The 18,545-nt window shown below is 36.4% G+C and overlaps 4 protein-coding genes across 4 annotated transcripts; all 4 read right to left on the bottom strand.

Annotated features, from left to right (window-relative positions):
• Positions 1 to 2,286: 2,286 nt before the first annotated feature.
• LOC106369748 (trichohyalin) lies at positions 2,287 to 4,645 on the bottom strand. Its single transcript, XM_013809863.3, has 3 exons — positions 3,643 to 4,645; positions 3,459 to 3,551; positions 2,287 to 3,370 (listed from the first exon to the last, which is right to left on the bottom strand). Exons 1-3 carry the CDS (start codon positions 4,054 to 4,056, stop codon positions 2,423 to 2,425), a joined length of 1,455 nt encoding a protein of 484 aa, XP_013665317.2. The 5' UTR covers positions 4,057 to 4,645; the 3' UTR covers positions 2,287 to 2,422.
• Positions 4,646 to 6,316: 1,671 nt separating this feature from the next.
• LOC106371659 (protein phosphatase 1 regulatory subunit SDS22) lies at positions 6,317 to 8,661 on the bottom strand. The gene is made up of 10 exons (XM_013811747.3): positions 8,500 to 8,661; positions 8,354 to 8,425; positions 8,165 to 8,257; positions 8,015 to 8,096; positions 7,869 to 7,925; positions 7,718 to 7,782; positions 7,547 to 7,642; positions 7,376 to 7,462; positions 7,215 to 7,295; positions 6,317 to 7,125 (listed from the first exon to the last, which is right to left on the bottom strand). The coding sequence occupies exons 1-10, from the start codon at positions 8,602 to 8,604 to the stop codon at positions 6,526 to 6,528; spliced, it is 1,338 nt and encodes a 445-aa protein (XP_013667201.2). The 5' UTR covers positions 8,605 to 8,661; the 3' UTR covers positions 6,317 to 6,525.
• Positions 8,662 to 8,910: 249 nt separating this feature from the next.
• Positions 8,911 to 11,839, bottom strand: LOC106371658 (ruvB-like protein 1). Its single transcript, XM_013811746.3, has 12 exons — positions 11,594 to 11,839; positions 11,114 to 11,302; positions 10,883 to 11,014; positions 10,639 to 10,788; positions 10,344 to 10,499; positions 10,067 to 10,201; positions 9,918 to 9,983; positions 9,726 to 9,832; positions 9,517 to 9,616; positions 9,348 to 9,439; positions 9,193 to 9,262; positions 8,911 to 9,106 (listed from the first exon to the last, which is right to left on the bottom strand). The coding sequence occupies exons 1-12, from the start codon at positions 11,681 to 11,683 to the stop codon at positions 9,017 to 9,019; spliced, it is 1,377 nt and encodes a 458-aa protein (XP_013667200.2). The 5' UTR covers positions 11,684 to 11,839; the 3' UTR covers positions 8,911 to 9,016.
• Positions 11,840 to 12,236: 397 nt separating this feature from the next.
• On the bottom strand, positions 12,237 to 15,336 carry LOC106371657 (mitochondrial fission protein ELM1). Its single transcript, XM_013811745.3, has 10 exons — positions 15,015 to 15,336; positions 14,284 to 14,516; positions 14,067 to 14,163; positions 13,830 to 13,979; positions 13,584 to 13,710; positions 13,368 to 13,480; positions 13,231 to 13,294; positions 13,039 to 13,132; positions 12,833 to 12,941; positions 12,237 to 12,662 (listed from the first exon to the last, which is right to left on the bottom strand). The coding sequence occupies exons 1-10, from the start codon at positions 15,198 to 15,200 to the stop codon at positions 12,561 to 12,563; spliced, it is 1,275 nt and encodes a 424-aa protein (XP_013667199.2). The 5' UTR covers positions 15,201 to 15,336; the 3' UTR covers positions 12,237 to 12,560.
• Positions 15,337 to 18,545: the final 3,209 nt, after the last annotated feature.

The following is an 18,545-nucleotide window of genomic DNA, read 5'->3' as shown; positions in this document are numbered from 1 at the left end:
CATTTGCACACACATGGGTTTTGCCCAGGTGTAACGCGGTTGCATGTCTGATTGCCATGTCACCATATCTAGTTTAAAAATGTAGGTTTTTCTTTATTGTTTTCACGTAGTCTCATTTTAAGGCTTTTAATTTAGTTTACTACTACTACAAAGCCCTTGACCAGTAAACCAATATAAGAGACACAAACGAAAGTGTCATAATGAAGTGAATAATACCGAATTATTGGGAAGTTCTCTCTTTGGGGATCTCAAAATACATATATATGTATATATATTATTATAGTTTCGTAGTTTTAAAACTCACATAATTAAATACTAATATTAATATATATACATGTATTTTGAAATCCTTAAAGATAGAACTTCTCATTGGGAATGCTATTACAAAGAAAATTGTTTATTTTCAGTGTGAAAGTTACTTGAAACCACGAAGTGGACGCTTGCGAGTTGTGACCAATATAAAGTCCTTTTTCAATATAAGAGTGTGGAAGGAAGACATGAGAACAAGGCAAAACGGTTGCCTTTTCGGCAAGAAACATTTCTCCAGCTAGCGCAAATCACATACGGGTGCAGCCAGTTCCTATAGGGTCCAAGCACTTTAAAACCCTCTAACCCGAACACATCCGACAGCTACGTGAAGAAATCTCCATCGGAACTGCACAGGATGAGTAAAACACATCTCCGATATCACTAGTCTGATTTATCATTTACACTACAAATTTCAGATTTGATCAAGGAGAGTGGAGAAGAACGAGGTGCAAATGGCTAAATTGAAAAAAACCAATTATTAAAAACATAAGAATAAATATGTTGTATATGTTAAAGTTTGTGTATTCCCATTGTACAAAAAATATTAATTAAGTTTACCACAAAGTACAAAGTATAAATTTATATTACTAATAACATAAAATTGTAATCCCAAGTATTCACCCATGTCTAACCATCGATGATCGATCTGTCCACTGACAGTTGTTATTACTAACATCAATGTCCAAACAATAGTGTGATTGATAGGTTCATTGAACTTTTCAAATTTATACAGACAAAGGAGACAACGAGTTAAACCACACACACACTTGATAAGATCACACTGACAAGATCTCTATATCTGTATTAGGCCAATGTTTTTAGCATTTGACATTTTCCCTAGTGGCATCCAGAAATGCTTTCACTCTACTGTATCTAGGGGATCAACTTTAGTGAATTTATTTTTGCTTTTCTTTTGTTATCCCAATCAATGTTGACGTAATATGGAATGCTGATCTTTTTTTCTAATGAGTAATATCGAAAATGTTGATCCAAGAAAATAGAACAACTGCAAATATCATAAAATTTCAAGATATTCACTGCCCATAAATTCTTAGGGACCGGCTTTGAGATTCATAGGATTTAAAATAATTATTAAATGGTCAATATATATTTAATATAATCAGTTTGTAAGTCGAATGATATATATTAACCACCAATATTTTAAATGTTATAAGCGAATATTTCATCTCGCTATGCTAGTAACCGGATAACCGGTTCTTTCATGGGTTAATAGACTATTAGTCAAACCGATAGAAAATGAAGTTGAGACAAAAAAGGCTGAAACGTAACGGAGAGTTGAGACAAAATCACATGGGAGGATGTCGCGACGCTGTCCACACAATAATAGAGAACCCTGCTTTGTTTCATTGTTTGATTCAAAATCTTAAAACTAATTAATCCCTTCTTGCATCAATTATATCTCATTATTGTTCGTTGTTCTTATTATAATTGTTGTAATAATTTTTGATTTAATGTACACTGAACCGACGTTTCCCATGTGTGTATCGATCATTAATCATTGCCAAAAGAAGTTCTCGAATAAATATTCATAAAATGCTAACAAGTATACATGACTAATGTACCTTATTATCCAATCCAAGCATGACTTGATTGATATTATCCCCATATTCTTTGCTTCCATAAATTACAGCCTACATAGTTATCTAATGACTTTTCCTTGAAAAACCACACTCTTTCATGTATGAATTCAAATATCATGAGAAAAATACTTGTATATATTAATATCAACTAACAAGTTACAAATCTGTATATCATCAAACTTAGGAGCATCTCCATCTTTACTCCATAATTTACTCCAAAAACAGAATGCAAAATGAAGTGTAAACAAAAAATAAATAAAAATTTATGTAAATTTTTTTTTTGTTCATACTCCATTTTCTATTTCATTTTTGAAATAAATTATGAAATGGGGATGAAAATACCATGAATAATTAGTAGGATGAAAACAAAGTTTTATGTAGTCAAATATAATTGCTTTTCTTTCAATAAATCCAAAAAATTGAATACAATTACAAATAAGGAAATATAAAGTATATACATTACAAAAAAAAATTGATATATTTTTTTCTCTTGCCGGCGTTAGCTCAGGTGATTACACAAACTCCACATTAGGTAAGTGCCGATGATTCCACTGCTCCGACGATGAGGAACCTATGAATCTGGCATTAGAAACAATGTACTCTCTTAGAGTCTTCAAAGATTCATCTCTCTCCCCATTATCAACTATCACTGATCTCTTCTCCACATGATCATCATCATCTTCGCTGGGGCCAACAAATCTTGACTCCCTCCGACCATCTCTCCGGCTTTCAACATATCCCCACTTACTTCCACTCTCCATGTTCAGCTCAATCGACTTAAGATCACTCTCCTCCTCCTCCTCCTCCTCCTCCTCCTCATCATCATCAGAACCATCTATCATCTCTAAAACCCTGCGAATCCCCGACGACCCTTTCTCCTCCTCCTCCCCTTCAACAACACGCCGGAGCTCCTTCTTCAGCCTCTCCACGGCGGCGTGTTTCTCCTCGAACTCGTGTCTCGCCTCCGTGAGCTTCATCTGAACCCTCTCTTCCCTCAAAACATCAGCTATATGCATCATCTCTCTTTCTTTCTCCATCTCCTTCTTATCATCTCCTATACCTCTCGCCAGCTCATCACAAACTTCTTCAAGAACGTCTTTCGCTCTCTTCTCTCTCTCCATCTCCTCCTTCATCTTCCTCTCCGTTTCCTTAGCTTCCTCGAGCTCTCTTCCTAATCTCATGTTCATCTTCTCTGTTCGTAGCCGGAGCTTTCTCTCAGACACCGCCTCTTCTTGGAGCTTCTCTACTAACCTCCGTTTCTCCGCCTCCTCCGCATTGAACTCACTCATCAGATGCTTCAGCGAAGATCTTGCTCTGTCTAGTTCATAAACCAGAGCAGAGATCAAACGGTTGCTTGCGGTCTTGTGATCATCTCCGAGGTGACCGATCTTTTTTAAAACCTTCACGAGTTCTTTAGAAGTCGTTAAACCCTCGTTGATATTCTTGAAACGTGTTGTCACCTGTTGTTAGGTTTTAACTAATCAGAGGTTTCTTGTCCCGCAAGGAAGAGCTTATTTCACCCAAAAAAAAAAAAAAAGAAAAGCTTACAGAGTTTGTGCCGATGGTTTTGTATTCGACTACTTGTAGTTTCTGAGGAATTTTTGATCTTCTACGAACTGTATCATCTCGGAGAAGGATTCTCTGTAAAATTTTGATGATCAAAGACTTAGGGCTCGAGAAATGGATAAATTAAAAAAAACAGAGGAAACTTGAGACGCAAGTAAACCCTAACCTCGTGGGAAACCGGATGGGATGATTTTAGCGGGAAATCAGGGAAAGGTATCTCTGTTGATGTCTTCCTTCTGTTTCTCGGTGGTTTCTTGTTTCTCAAGCAATCCTCGTTGGATACATGAGGTTCTGTATTGCCGTCGCTGATCTCCCATAACGTTGCCGCCAGCTTCCTTGCTGACACGCAGCGTTTCTGTGATTGACCTAAAGGAGGGTTTTCCGGAGAAAATGGTAAGAGTACGGGAGTTTTAGCGGCGGAGATGGACTTAACCGGAGTTCCTGAGCCGCCGCCGTCTTCTAGTGAGGCTCTTTTCCCGGCGAAAATGGCGCGTTTGAAGCGGTTTCGACGAGCAAGGGAAGAAGAAGAGGAGGAAGAGCAACCTCTCTTTCTGATCTTACACCCTCTTTTCCGATCCATATTTTTATTATTATATTTATAAAAAAAAACAGAACACAAAACTGTGTCAAATCTTGCTGGAAACTAAAGAAATGAATGAGAAAATAGTTGGAATTGGTTGGTGCTTTTTTATGAAAAGTGGATCATGAGTTTGATCAAGTAGAAGCTTGAAGCAGTTTCTGGAAGATTTTGATTTTGAATCTCTAAGGAAACTTTAAAGTGAGTGATAGAGATAATACAAAAAGAGAAAGTTAATAAGATTGATCTTCTTTTGCTTTTTTCTGAAGTTTATTAGTGTAAACTCTCTCTCCCATAAGAAGAAAAAGAGCAAAGTAGTTTTTTATATATATACTACAAAAAGAGAAGAATTAGAGATGATAGATTCTTGCTTTCCTTAGAAGACGTTGAAAAAAGAGAAGTTTGAATCTGGGAAATTGTGTTATTTCTTGGGAGAAGAAAGTGGAGAAAGACGAAGAATGGGAACAAGGATAGAAAGTGTTTATGTGTGGTGTTTTGTTTGTGTGTGTTGTCTCGTTGGCAATGTTTTTCCATGGTTCATTGTACACACATTAACCAATGTTATTCAATGTCATTAATGAAATAGAGTGCTTCCATAACTGTTAAATCTTGTTGCCGATAACTCATTAATGCAACAACCGTTTATAAAACGATATTTCCATCTATGATAGTACCTACTTTTTGATAGGAAGACAATAGTACTTGCTAAAAGTCTAACTAGATATTAGGTTTACATCACATGCAGCATAACATGGTTTGATTCAGTTAACTATTGATAGGCTTTATTTGGGAATAATATGAACAGCAATTGCAAATAGAGTTTTGATCAGTAGTTTTCATGAAGATTAAAGACGAACTATATTCTCAAAACTAAGGCATCAATCACCATGCTATGACAAAAAAATTAAAATTATTTAGACAAAACACTTGCATGGTGACTTTTTTGGACGAAATGATTGAAAAGAAATGTATAGAACTATAGACAAAGGGAATACATATTTGAGAAAAGGATATTGGCTACCAAATATGCCATATATTTAAAAAAAAATTCATTGGATAGTGTATTGTAGGAAAATTGATAGTATTTTTCTCCTGAGCAAACTATTTTAATGTTTGAACTTTGAAATAAGAAACAAACAAAGTTTGTACATAACTAAAATTTCTTTGATGCATCCTTAACCATTATACTAATTTACTAATCAAACTCCACAAACTCAAAATCAACGCCATGATATGAAACTTGAAAAATTCAAAATAAATTGGATTATAGAAGTTCATTTTTTTTTGTGTTTGGCATATTAGAGACAAGCACATGCTGAGTACAATAATAATGAAATAATCTAATGGAACATCCCAAGAGATGCCTTCTCTATCAGTCAAATCAAATCCCTCCTACAGATCCTATATCTATATATTATTCATATTAGCTATATCAATTTAAAATAAAATTTAATTTATTTGTGAGGTCAAGAGGATCCCACGACCATGCAAAAAAATACAACATAGATGAACAGCTCTGGTTAATATGGGTCCTTAACTATTATGTTTCTCTTTTTATCCTTTCGAGTCTTTGACTACTACTTGCAAATCACATGGATAAATTGACAAAATGCTATACTATATACTTTTGGCCATTATTCAAAAGTAACAATTCTTACAGCAATTCACCGCGTTCATTTATATAACTCTTAATTATTGTCCAAATAGTATTGCATTCTTATAATCTTGGTTAAACCAGCAACAATTCATAATATTTCACTATTATCTTAGTGTCTTGTTTAACCTTTTCATTGGATTTTACATTGCATCTATGTATATATTTATCTAACTTTCATGAGATTCAACTTATCACGGGAAAACTCTCGTGTCATCCACCTTTGTTTTATCTTTTTCTAAATCTCCTAAAACTTACCCAAAAAAAAAAATCCTCTGGACTTAATTAAAAAATGATGAAAATGGTAATACAAACTACATGTCAGATGTTGCTTTTAAAAGACTTTTTTATCTCTCTATTTTACAGAATAAAAATCTCTCTTTTTAGTTTTGACTTATATAGATAGTTGGCGTAAGCAAATCGGTCCCATGGTCAGGACATTGGACTCTGAATCCAGTAATCCGAGTTCAAGTCTCGGTGGGACCTTATCTTCTTCTGTTTTGAAAAACTTTAGCAAATGAGCCCACTTCAGGTTGGGCCCTTTGGTCACTATCTATATATAATTTATCCCTTAAGTCGTTCCCAATTTGGTTGGACTCAAAACAAGAATCAATTTGAACTTTCTACATGTTCAATTCAACGCTTCACCAGAAACATGACGAAGCTTACCATAAAGAGGAAATAAAAAAACTGTATGAAAACGTAAAACAAAGTTCATTTCACAACAAAATTAAACCTTCTGAAGGCTGCAAAACCGATTTCAAAGAAGATCAAAATCACTAGACATCTGTTTTCAATAGAGTTTTAAGGTTTCCGGTTTACTCCCACTTTGACTCTCCTCCCAACCCGATTTCAACTTCGCCAGGAAGCTCAGCCACTGCACTCTTGCTCTGCTGCTTATTTCCTGTTTTCTTCTTCTTGTGAGTATCCACCACTCTCACCACACCCGTCTCTTGCACACTGCTTCTCTTCTTATTCTTCTCAACAACATCTCCAGAATCCTTCGACACATCGCCCCTGGAAAAGACTTCAGCCATAGAGGTCTCAGCATCATCTATAGCATCGATTAACTTCTTAGGACTAGCCCTTTTCTGTTTCTTCTCAGCAGCATCTTCTTCCTTCTTTTCTACTTGAACTTGATCTATATCTGGATTGCTCTTAGACTTCTTCTTCTTCTTGCTCTTGCCACCTTCATTATCAGCTTCTTCTTCTTCCTCCTCCGACTTGTTTCTCTTAGAGCTCTTCTTGGTTTTCCGTTCCACTTTGGATTCTTCTTCTTCCTCTTCTGCTGATTTGCTGAGACGACTATCAAAGGTCACATCTTCGGTATCAAATCTAACATGCTTTGCATTCTTCGAGCTTTTCTCCAAGGGTTTAGCGTTAAAGACATTCACTGAAGAAGGAAGCAACTTTCTCACCTGCGAACATTTTAAAACATATGTATTCTCATTCTTATTTGATTTCTACACGTAGCAAACACTAAGTAACAAAGAAAGTGGTTGTCAACCTTCTTAGCTGACTTCTCGTTATCAGAGATGGGGTTTCCTCGAATATTCAAGTTTCGCAAGCAAGATAGTGTTCCCAAAACCTAGTTCCCAAACAACTTAGATCAACGCAAAAAGCTTTAATGAGCTTTAGACAAGGAGAAAAGTACGCTTTTACTTATACCTCTAAACCAGAGAGACTCATGATCATATTGTTTCCCACGTCCAAATTAAGTAGTCTCTTGTTGAGTGCAAGTTCTGCTGGGAGAGCCTGAACGTGATTATTAGCAATATAAGTAAAAGACTGTGGAATTGGTACACAGGTCAGTGTGTTTATCTATGGAAGAGAGATAACCTTAATCTCATTGTGGGCGAGTCGTAGCTCTTTCAAATCAGAGCATGACTTGAGAGAAGACCCGATAGCTTTTATTCTGCAGTCAGACAAAGAAACCTGAAACAAGGGAATAGGCAAGAGGGTTAACTTTTAGTTCTGATTCTAGAAACATGGAGAAAACTCGAAGCTTACTTTTGTGAGTTTTTTCAGCTTTGAAAGTGAGTCACCGATTTCACTGATAGGGTTCCTAGAAAGCACTGCATCATCAAATCCACAACAAAACTTAAAGTAGATGAAACTTCTAAAGAGAGTAACAATGTTGATTCTGATGTGAAGAACATACCGAGACTGTTCAAGTCTTTGAGTTGATCTAGCTTGCAGATAGAGGATATCTCATTGTCTGCAAGAAGTGGAAAACAAGTCATCAGTTGTAAGCTTGTGGTGGATACAAAAAGACAAAACATATGATTAGTGTAGTTCCAAACTCACCGTTCAAAATCAAGGCACACAAATTGACAAGAGAAGAGATCTCATTCATAGACTTGAGCTTATTCTTTCCAGCATTCAGCACCTGATTGCAAACCAAAGTTGAATCATCTTCAGTGCTGAAAGAACTTCATGAAATGAATTGGAACTTACTGTAAGCTTAGTTAATCCCTCGATTCCACTCAAGCTCTGCAATTTATTGTCCACAACCGACAGCCACTTCAAATTCAGACAGGACTTGAGTCCCTACAAACAAAACATGAAGATAAGCTTCTAAGGTCTTCAACTAAATATTCAAGTAAAAGGTGCCGTTTTTTTTTAAAAGTCTATTGGTTTTTTTACCTGGAGATCAGTGAGATTGTTGAAACGGAGGTCGAGCTTCTCCAAGTTTTTGAACTTGCTCAAGCAAGATACCTGATGAATCAATTTCACAATTAGGGTTTTTCGTTTCAATTTTGGGAACAGAGTTTTGCAAAAACGAAACTAACGTCAGTGAGAGCTCTGTGGCCGAGATTAAGTTCCTTGACGGAATCTAGGTCGTGTGTTTTCTTCTCTTTTAGAACTTCTTCAACGGTTAGCGATTTCGTCGTCATCTTCTTCCTCGTAAACAAAAACCCTAGCCTTCTGGTTTAGTCACTCTTACCCTAAAACATCGTAGCGAAAGTTTTATAAAGACACCCCCCACAACTTTCTATTGTTTATAAATTTGGCCCAGATACTATTGTTGGTAAGAAACGCCCTCTTGCTCTACTGTTTCCGTTTACAACTTTCTCTTGATAATGATTACACTTTACAAGTTGTTTGTTCTTGAAGCATCGTTCCAAGTCTGTTATGTAACTAAGAATACACAACATTAAGAATCACAACTAACGTAGGTAAGCAAGCAACAATCGAATAAATGTTATCATGAAACCAATTGTATCCCATTAAATTAAGATTTCTCCATTGTCATAGGCATTACATAATGGCTTAAAAAGAAGCAAAAACATTCGATTAGTGTGTTTCTCATGAGATGTATTTCTCTTGCTGCTCGTGCAAAAGCTTTGCTGAAGATTTGGCGTCAAGGTAGAGTGATGTTACTTCCTCTATATCAGCCTGTCAAAAATACAAAGAGATTAACCGTAACATTCATTTTTTTTTACTGCTTTTGTTTTGTGCCAAGATTCATAAGGAAGTAGTACCTTGCAAATATTATCACGTCCATTCATTTTCGCCACGATACTGGCAGGAGACAGAAGCTGAACCGCGTGCCTGGAAGTGAAAGCAGAAAAGAAAAGTTTAGACCAAGTAGAAAAGAATCTTGCAAGAAGCAATAATGCTAGTTCAGTCTTTCAACCTTAAGGATGTTCTTTGCCCAATGTCCCCAAGTAGGACCAAGCATTCTTCATCCACTGTTAGCTCTTCTACTTGCGCACGGATAGCTATAATCTGACGACATAACTAAATCTTTTAGAATGTTGTTACTTAACTGGAATGCAAAAAAACTAAAATGGCAACCGAGTAACCTGTATCATTTCAGAGGGGTTATAGATCTGGGTCCTGATAATGACCAACCGATCTAACAAGTCAATAGGGACTCCATGGGGACTCGGCATATCAGTCCCTCTGCAAAAACAAAGTGATTCACAGCACTAAGTTAAACCCAAGTTCACATGATTTCCAAAGGGAGAAACTGATAGTTTTATCTATACAACGGTCTAGCGTTTATCCTCACCTTACGTTGCAAACTCCTCTATTTGTTGCGAATATCACTATCGGAGATAACGAGCTCTCAAGAGCACGGTTTAAGTAAGAAAAACACTCCATATCAAGCATATGAACCTGAAGTTAGGAGAGTTCAATTACTGATCCTGAGTTTTGAGTAACATGGACATGGTGGAATGAGATAATTTATTTAGGAAAATACCTCATCGATAAATAGAACTCCGGGAACAAGCTCTGCAACACCTTCATCTATGTAACGGTTCACCACCTGCAATAATCATACGTTACATAATATTAGTCCTGTAGCAAAATTTAAGCAAGAATCATTTAGGTCTAAGTGAAGAAGATCACCTTGTTAATTTCTTGGCGCAGCTTATCAGTGATCTCAGTCTTCCGGGGTTTCATCATTTGGCCCATCAAAGAAAGTATATCCTGCCCGCCTTGAGGTCGAGCATTTGCTGCGTCCAGATCTTGAAGCGTCACATCCTAACCAAAGTCAAGAAAGCTTTTAGAGGCTACCACAAAAGAACAAACGTACGATGTATAATTATCCGTAAAACATAATATTGACAATGATGATAATTAGAGGGAGAGTTCTTGGGATAAGAAAAGGTCATAGAAGGTAAACCTGCACTATCTCTTTCTTTTTGTGAACCTCTCCTTTGGGAAGTGGAACATATTCTTCTGCTTCCAGATCGAACTCAGTGGCAAAAGCATCACTCCTACCCACCCGCTTTACAGCTCCACTGTTTGCTTCAATGTATATAACATCTCCTACAGCTACCTGAGAGCCAAAGAGTAAATATAAGATGAACCTGCGTACATAATGACCTGATAACTCATAGCAAAGGATAAAATTTCTCTGACCTGGGTAACAAACAGATTAAAAAAATGACAGGTGCCAAGAAGTAAAAAAAACTAACCTTCTCCTTGATCAAGGCATCGTAGATAGTGGGATCCAACTTAAGTTGTTTGGTTCCTTTGACTGTCTTGAGTCCAATGATAACATGACTGATGCTTTTGCCGTAACCTCCGGTAAGACTTTCAGTTTCTTCTGGGGACAGCTCCGTAACCTAGAACTCAAGGAAAACTTGTTAAGAATCTGATGATAAAAAGACATATTACTACACAACATCACAAGAAACTGAAAAATAGCATCACACACACCTCTCCTTCGTAGACGTCTTTGGTTTCCTTGATACGTAACCCAATGGCACGCCTAAAATTCTCCATGAGAACCTCAGTCTTCTTAACCTCCGATGAGTAAACCTCAGATCCAACCATTGGACAGAAGGGAACCTGCAAACAAGAATAAAAAAGCATTCATACCATATCTAACGAAGCCATGTGGGAGTCATGGAACATAAGAGATGTAAGCTAAAGACATCTGAGACTAACCTTACTACCCAGCTCTTGGGATATTCCAAGAGCCAATGCTGTTTTCCCTGTCCCCGGAGGTCCAGCGAGCAGAAGAGCCTTGCCAGCCATTTTCTTCTGCTTGATCATGTCCACTACAAGACCAGCTGCCTCTCTAGCCTCAAGCTGACCGACAAATCCAGCCGCCAATGGTATAGGGATTCCGGTTGGCTAGAGAAGAAGACACTGAATCAGCAAACGAAACTACATTCCAAGCTATAGAAAGAAACCACACTAATGCTTTGAGACATAACTGTCAGTTTAGCTATAAAACCTTATAAAGCCTAAAACTTTAAACCCTAAAGAACATTGAGCTACACGAGTATAGAGTAACCTACTTGCAGTTACATCTAGAAACACTATACTCTGACTCTCTTGCGCGTACCAAACAAAAGCAATGAGCTTTAAATCCCTATAAGAACTGACGAAGTTCGAGCGATACAGTGTAGGGAGGAGGAGAACCTCGAGGCCAAGACCCTTGATGTGAGTGTGAGTGGCAATCCGCTGTTTCTTCGCGGTGGACTGAATCTCTTCGATCTTTACTTTCTCCATCTCCGTCAACTGTTAGTCTGTTAGTGTCACGTCTGAGATGTATATATAGGTCCTTTTACTGTATTCTCCCACGACGACGACGACGGCGGAAGAGTTCGAGCTCTCTCTCTCTCGTTTTTGATGCTTCTTCTCTGAATTGGCAAAACCTCTCTGTTTATATGCTCATCTTTGTTGCAGTAATGACCCTTATGTTCCTTTTTATTTACAATATCACCCCTAACCTTTTTAATTGCATAATTGGAGGTTATCTGTGTCTTTTACTTTTTACAAAGTTTTTATTTTTGGTTTCTGCTTTCTTTTCACATTTTATTGGCAAGTTTGATTCCTGTTTTTTCTCTTCACAATGTTGTCGCCTTGCAGATAGTTCCAGCCATGGCTGGTTTGTTTGTGTACAAAAGCATCAGCTCTGGTTAAGTTGTACAGAGACGACCAATTAAATTGTTAATTGTGATCTGTGCACAAATTAACTAAAACAGACAAGGTTTCTCAAGGCAACCTTGCCTTCTCGTTTCTTCTTGTAACTACCTCAACCTATAATGTATCAAAAACGAAATTATTGAACGTGTGAGATTTTTTCATTCTACACATTCAAATATCACCGACAAGTCAATACAAAGGGGAAAAGAAAGAACTTCCCACTCTCTTTATTTCACAAAGAGCCACTACTCCAATTGAGAAGAGGTATAGAGATTCACTGTGTGGTAATATGAGCAAAAAATTTAGGGCACACGAAACGTAAATAAACCCTTCAAAATGGTACCGTCACCTTTTCTTTCTTTCTGCACATCCGATTGTCTTACGCTTCTCTTTCTCTACAACTTTCGAGAAATGTGATTCCAGAAATAAATTGTACAAACAAAAAAACGTATGGTAGTTTTCAAGAGCGTAGACTCCATCCACGTGCAGCTAATGCACTCCGTACTCTCATCGCTGCTTCCGCTGTGTCATTCAATGGCGGATAACTCCAACTTTCCGACATCTATACAATAAAAAAAAAACATTTAATACCAGACCAGATCAATGAACATCATGGAGACATGGCGGATGCAACACAAGTCTGACCAGAAAACTCCCTATGTTCCATTGCCATGGAGAATGAAAAAGGGGAAAACTATCTAGAGTGTTCTAAGAAAATGTAGAGATACTTACGTCTTCGAAACCTGTAAATGGGCGAACGACTCCTCGTTCCCTCAAAGACTTGTGGAAATCTGCAATCTTCCATTTACAGTGATCGGCTCCTATAACATACACTGGTTTCCTGCAGCATAGAAAGATTACTCAGGCCATATAGTTTCTGTACGCAATAATACGAAAGAATAAGAAAACTGAAAGGATTATCTCAGTATGTTATATACCCGGTGCTGCAGGCTTCACTTATGAGACTGACAGAATCTGCTGTCACTACAAATGCATCACCCCATGCTAAATGTCCCATGTAAGGATTTGGTTCTGGATTAATATTTTAAGAACAGGCGTTAGAAACCTTTTTTCATTGCATTGTGTTTGTTCACAAAGCTGAAGCAAAATTGGCTGTGGATCATCAGTACCTTGGCCATTCCAAATGAAGACTTTTGGGTTATCTCCTAGCTCTTTGAAAATTACTCTTGAAACCTGCTTGCGTAGTAAAATATCAGGTGAAACTCAACAACATCAGCTGTAACTATTCCAGTAGGTGTTAGGAGACCTTTTCAGGGGTTCTGTAGGAGAGAGCGATTCTGACACTTCCACAGCTACCAAGGACACTAAGAAGGGCGTCTGTTAGCTGCTTTGCGAGGTCTGCTCCATAACGGCAGTTACCTGTTTAGAAAGTCAACATGCCAATAAGAAAAAGGGCCCATGTTTTATATGGTGCAAGTGTAAGAACGCCATCTAGTAATTTAAAAGAGTAACAGAACATTACGTCTAGGCCAGCCAATGTTAACCACAACTAAGGGCTTTGGAAGAGAAGCAAACTCATCGTGCCAGGCACTAGCTGATTTACGGAGTGTGGCGTAATCGATCCCGTGGAGAGCTCCAGTAGTCAAGACCTGAAAATAGGTGCGCACATTCATGGTATTACAAATGAAACCTCTCACAGCAAGTTTCATCTTCTACAGTAATATGATGGAAAAGAGAATAAATCAAAAAAGAAAAACATGGCACTTACAACATGATCCTGAGGTGGTTCACGTGGAGTTATCCAACCACGCATAAATCTAGGAACTTGCTCTTGCGCTTCGAGGGTTAGAGGATAGTAGTCGTGACGAGGTGTGATCACCATGTCAAACCTATTTAAGTGTGATCTAGGATGTTGTATCTACAAAATCGAAGACAAAATATCAATTATTAGGAGTCAGAGCGTCAAAGTAACATAATAACAATCAAATAAAACCATATAACAGACCTGAACAACGAAGACGTTTTCAGAAGCCAGACGCCTTATGGAGCTAGCAATAGAAACTGTATCTCTCCCACAAGCAATCACAACCAACGGGCCATCCCTGCGAAAAGAAAATAAAAATCCCTTAGCTAGATGGACTGCAATACATTCAGGCTTAGCTTCCTACTTCCAATTCATAAAAACGCCACAACAAAAAAAGAAGAAACAGAAAGTAATATACTTTTCATAGGTGTCACGAGCCATGGAGACAATACTCTTCACGTCAGCCTCAAGAATAGACGCCAAGCCAACACTCCCACCATTCTCAGACGCGATGTATTTACTTTGTTTGGAACCAAGCATCAACCTGGAGTAGAGGTAGAGATGCCTGAGGATAAAGTCCAACTTCTTGTGAAAACCAACAGGGAGCCAGTGTAGCCACTCATTGATCCCTCCTTTCGGCCTTGTAACTCGCTTCCATCACCAAAAAAAAGAAAAAAAAAACATTCAAGAAACCAAAAACTCATTGCTTATTCTATATATTTCCAGAACTTAAGACATTATCAAATTGTACGTAGGCTTGTTTCTAAGAGTTCCTCCTTAGCAAATAATTAGTCACACCTCATCCTACACAAGAACATCATTTTCTTCTACACATGAGTGCTGTTCGTTTGGTTGACGCAGCTACATGCGGCTGCGTCGGCGTCAATTTTTTTAATAAACTCTTGTTCGTTTCACGTCTAAATGCTGCGTCTCGCGTCGATCGCTGAAAAAATCTGCGTCTGCGATTAAAACTGCCTTGGCGTCTACGAAACGAACAAAAACTATTTTTATTGACGCTGATGCTCACGCCGACAACTGCCGCAACCAAACGAACATGGCTATGCTATACAAGTGGTAACGATTGCAATCTTATTCTTAGCAAGCTACTTATCCGAAAGATGTCTTAGGGAGGAGGAATCAAAAGCTCACGTAGAGGAGGTGATTTTGAGCCAAGCCGAGGGCACGAGCGAGACCGATGCACTGATTCTCGGAGCCAGGGAAACCGTTTCCGATAACGACGGCGCGTCGGACGACGTTCTGGGAGCCGCCTTGTTCGAAAATCTCGGGCACGCCGGTAGATAGAGTGGGTGGATCCGGCAACAGGATTGGCCTCATGCCGGGTTCTGATGGTTGATATCGAAAACCCCTAGAGGAACCACGCCGAGATTTAGGATTTGATCTCTCTCTCTCTCTCAATCCAACTTTGGGAGAATACGCGGAAGAGCCTTTGACGACTTGCGAAATGTTAAAACTGCTAAAACGATTTTAAAAAAAAAAAAAATAAAGGCGTCTCTCTGGAAAGTTTCGCGTGTATGGGTTGTTTCTTAGGCCCAATGTTTAGAATTTGATTTGTCAAATGGTTGATATTATGGGCCGTTATTGAGGCCTTTCAGTTTTCATTTTCCAGCTTTCTGATCATCTGTCCCTACCCTTGATACATTTGTTCTAATCACAGATCCTGAAGAAATTATTATGTGAAATTGAGATGGTTGACTAGTCTTTTCAACTCAAGTTATAGACAATTGAGGTGGTAGACTATATTGTGGTGGACACATTCGGAAGAGTTTATCAAGAAGTTGTTACTAGTTCCGTGGATGGTTGACTAGTCTTTTCAACTCAAGTCATAGACAATTGAGGTGGTAGACTATATTGTGGTGGATACATTCCGAAGAGTTTATCAAGAAGTTGTTACTAGTTCCGTGGATGATGTCCTAATCATATATGATAACGATTTTAGTATGTTGAATTGTATAACTTCTGAAAATCAAGCGTAGAAGAAAGGAGACTTATAAAGTATTATTTTTATGCGTAAGAGAAAACTATGTATAGCTTGTTGGATCATTTTTATGTGAAAGTTTCGCATTGTCTAATAATCATTTTTAGAGTAACTCTTCCAGCTGGATCATTTTTATTGTTCTTTCGAATCGTTCTTTTTTATCGATATCCTTGTTTACTACTCAATAAACTTTTATTAACAAGATAAAAAGTGAATTTTTACTTTCGGAAAGTTTAAATCAGACTAGAAAAATTAAACAATTTTTTTTTCTCTCTTGCTTGCATATGTATAGATAATTCAAATAGATATATAGATCTATAGAGAGTCTTGCATCTGCATTTCCCGAAAATTATTTGTTGTTGAATCAGATTCCAATCAATTTTGTATAAATTTTTATTTTAATAAAATAAAAAATTTCTTTATTAATGACTATTAGAAGACAAAAAGAGCAAAAATAATAATAAATCTAACAGGGAGATTATGATAATACATCTATTTATTTTGAAAGATTAATAAGTCCATTTGGCGTTTCTTGTACCTTTTTTTTATTATATTTCTAGTAGGTTCTATATATTTCTATTAGGTTGTATATTAGTATTATATAAATATATATATATATATATATTTACTTAAAGATACTTAGTATAATTATATAATATATATAATAGAATTAAGAATTTAGAATATAACAATAATAGGTACAAATATTAAATTGAGGTACCCCATTTTATGATTTTCAACAACTTACACTTTATTTTTGTGCCTTTAGTAGGCCTAGTCTTTCCGGCACTTGCAATGGCTTCTTTATTTCTTCATATTCAAAAAAATAAGATTTTTTAGATCGGATGAGACCGAATTGTTGCACTCCCTTCGAAAAAAAGTCAATTTGATAAGACTCATTTGATAGAAGATTGTATAACACATATATTCCTACAAACATAACTAAAAAAGCTTTTATGCATGTGTAACCGTATTATATGGAGTAACTCAATTTGCACTCTTTTGAAAAATGGATCATCATCCGACTGCTGTATGAAATTCAAGTCAATGTATTTATTTGTATGTATATAGTTATAGGGGATCATATAAAGGAAGGATATGTTATTATTTTAGATATAAACAATTTTATGAATTACTCTTAAGGTAAAGGTTCACAACAAAATATTTATAGTTGATGAGAGTTACTTTGAAAACAAAAAAAAGGAAAGTCATATTTTCTCAATTCCAAAAAATTGTATAACTGGATCAAATATATATGAGTTGGCGATCGAATTTGTAACAGGGTCTCGAAAAACATGTAATTTATGTTGGGCATTTATCTTATTTTTAGCTTCATTGGGATTCTTATTGGTTGAAACTTTCAGTTATCTTGGTAGAAATTTTATATCATTAGTTGCGTCTCAGCAAATCATATTTTCCACAAGGGATTGTGATGTCTTTCTATGGGATCGCAGGTCTCTTTATTAGTTTCTATTTGTTTTGCACTATTTTGTGGAACGTGGGTAGTGGTTATGATCGAAAAGAAGGGATAGTACATATTTTCGTTGGGGATTTCCTGGAAAAAGTCGTCGGATCTTTTTACGATTCCTCATGAAAGATATTCAGTCCATCCGAATCGAAGTTAAAGAGGGTGTTTCTGCTTGGCGTGTACTTTATATGGAAATTCGAGGTCAATGGGATATTCTTTTAATTCGTACTGATGAGAATTTTATTACACGAGAAATTGAGCAAAAAGCTGTTGAATTGGCTTACTTCTTACGTGTACCAATTGAAGTGTTTTGAAATGAATTCATTTGAAAGTTTAAAGACTAAATACTTTGGCAGTAGAAAGAAAAAAACTAAAGAATTGCTTTTTTTCAATTGAACATTCATCTATTCTTTTATACTTGTTTTTTGATATATTTGATAGAAAAAAGACAGTTTATTCGTGTCGAAAATAAAATCATATTTAATTTTTTTTTAAAGTTTTTTAGTATTGATCGAAAAAATAAAATGGATTGTAGGCTCAATACATTCTATTCGAATTAGAATAGAAACTCATGCTCGATAGCAATAGTAGATTTAATAGAATCAACAAATGTGGTAGGTTCATTAACAATTCACAGATTCAAAATCACAAAAAAAAGCATTAATTCCTTTTTTTATTTTACATCTATAATCTTTTTTGTCCTGGTTGATCTCTCTGCTGTAATAAAAACTTAAAAACTTGGATTACTAATTTGTGGAATACTAGATAATGCGAAACTTTCTTGAATTATATTTAAAAAAAAAAGCGTTTTAGAAAAATTCATACAATTAGAGGAACTCTTCCAGCCGGATGAAATGATAAAAGAATACCCAAAAACAAGCAAGCAACGACCAAAAAAAAAAACCTTTTAGTCTTGGTCCACTTTTCAACCTTTATAGTATGGCAAGTATACAGATATTACAAAATACTCCCTCTGTTTTTTAAAGATGAATGTTCTAGGATTTTCACACTTATTAAGAAACCATATTAAAACTTAGTTATTAATGCATAGTTTTTTGTAACTTTATATTTCCTATATTTTTAAACCAATAGGAATAAAAGAAATGTAATTAATATTTTTGAAACACATAATTTTTCATTATTAATTGACAAAATATACTTTGAAAACATAAAAAATACATCTTTTGGAAACAAAATATTTTCCTAGAACATCCAT

This window comes from Brassica napus, chromosome A10 (genome assembly GCF_020379485.1).
Source record: "Brassica napus cultivar Da-Ae chromosome A10, Da-Ae, whole genome shotgun sequence".
Lineage (NCBI taxonomy): Eukaryota > Viridiplantae > Streptophyta > Magnoliopsida > Brassicales > Brassicaceae > Brassica > Brassica napus.
This window is presented reverse-complemented; position numbering and strand designations above follow the sequence as displayed.

Excerpts from the sequence above, each read along its gene's own strand:
- LOC106371659 (XM_013811747.3), bottom strand. The coding sequence starts at position 8,604 with ATGACGACGAAATCGCTAACCGTTGAAGAAGTTCTAAAAGAGAAGAAA. Across the intron at positions 8,426-8,499 it reads GCCACAGAGCTCTCACTGAC|GTATCTTGCTTGAGCAAGTT; the intron begins GTTAGTTTCGTT and ends TTGATTCATCAG. Across the intron at positions 7,296-7,375 it reads TGAGTCTCTCTGGTTTAGAG|GTTTTGGGAACACTATCTTG; the intron begins GTATAAGTAAAA and ends TTTGGGAACTAG.
- LOC106371657 (XM_013811745.3), bottom strand. The coding sequence starts at position 15,200 with ATGAGGCCAATCCTGTTGCCGGATCCACCCACTCTATCTACCGGCGTG. Across the intron at positions 13,711-13,829 it reads AACCACCTCAGGATCATGTT|GTCTTGACTACTGGAGCTCT; the intron begins GTAAGTGCCATG and ends ACCTATTTTCAG. Across the intron at positions 13,133-13,230 it reads CTTCATTTGGAATGGCCAAG|AACCAAATCCTTACATGGGA; the intron begins GTACTGATGATC and ends ATATTAATCCAG.
- LOC106369748 (XM_013809863.3), bottom strand. The coding sequence starts at position 4,056 with ATGGATCGGAAAAGAGGGTGTAAGATCAGAAAGAGAGGTTGCTCTTCC. Across the intron at positions 3,552-3,642 it reads CCCATCCGGTTTCCCACGAG|AGAATCCTTCTCCGAGATGA; the intron begins GTTAGGGTTTAC and ends AAAATTTTACAG. Across the intron at positions 3,371-3,458 it reads AAACCATCGGCACAAACTCT|GTGACAACACGTTTCAAGAA; the intron begins GTAAGCTTTTCT and ends ACCTAACAACAG.
- LOC106371658 (XM_013811746.3), bottom strand. The coding sequence starts at position 11,683 with ATGGAGAAAGTAAAGATCGAAGAGATTCAGTCCACCGCGAAGAAACAG. Across the intron at positions 11,015-11,113 it reads CCCAAGAGCTGGGTAGTAAG|GTTCCCTTCTGTCCAATGGT; the intron begins GTTAGTCTCAGA and ends TCTTGTTTGCAG. Across the intron at positions 10,500-10,638 it reads ATGCCTTGATCAAGGAGAAG|GTAGCTGTAGGAGATGTTAT; the intron begins GTTAGTTTTTTT and ends TTTGGCTCTCAG.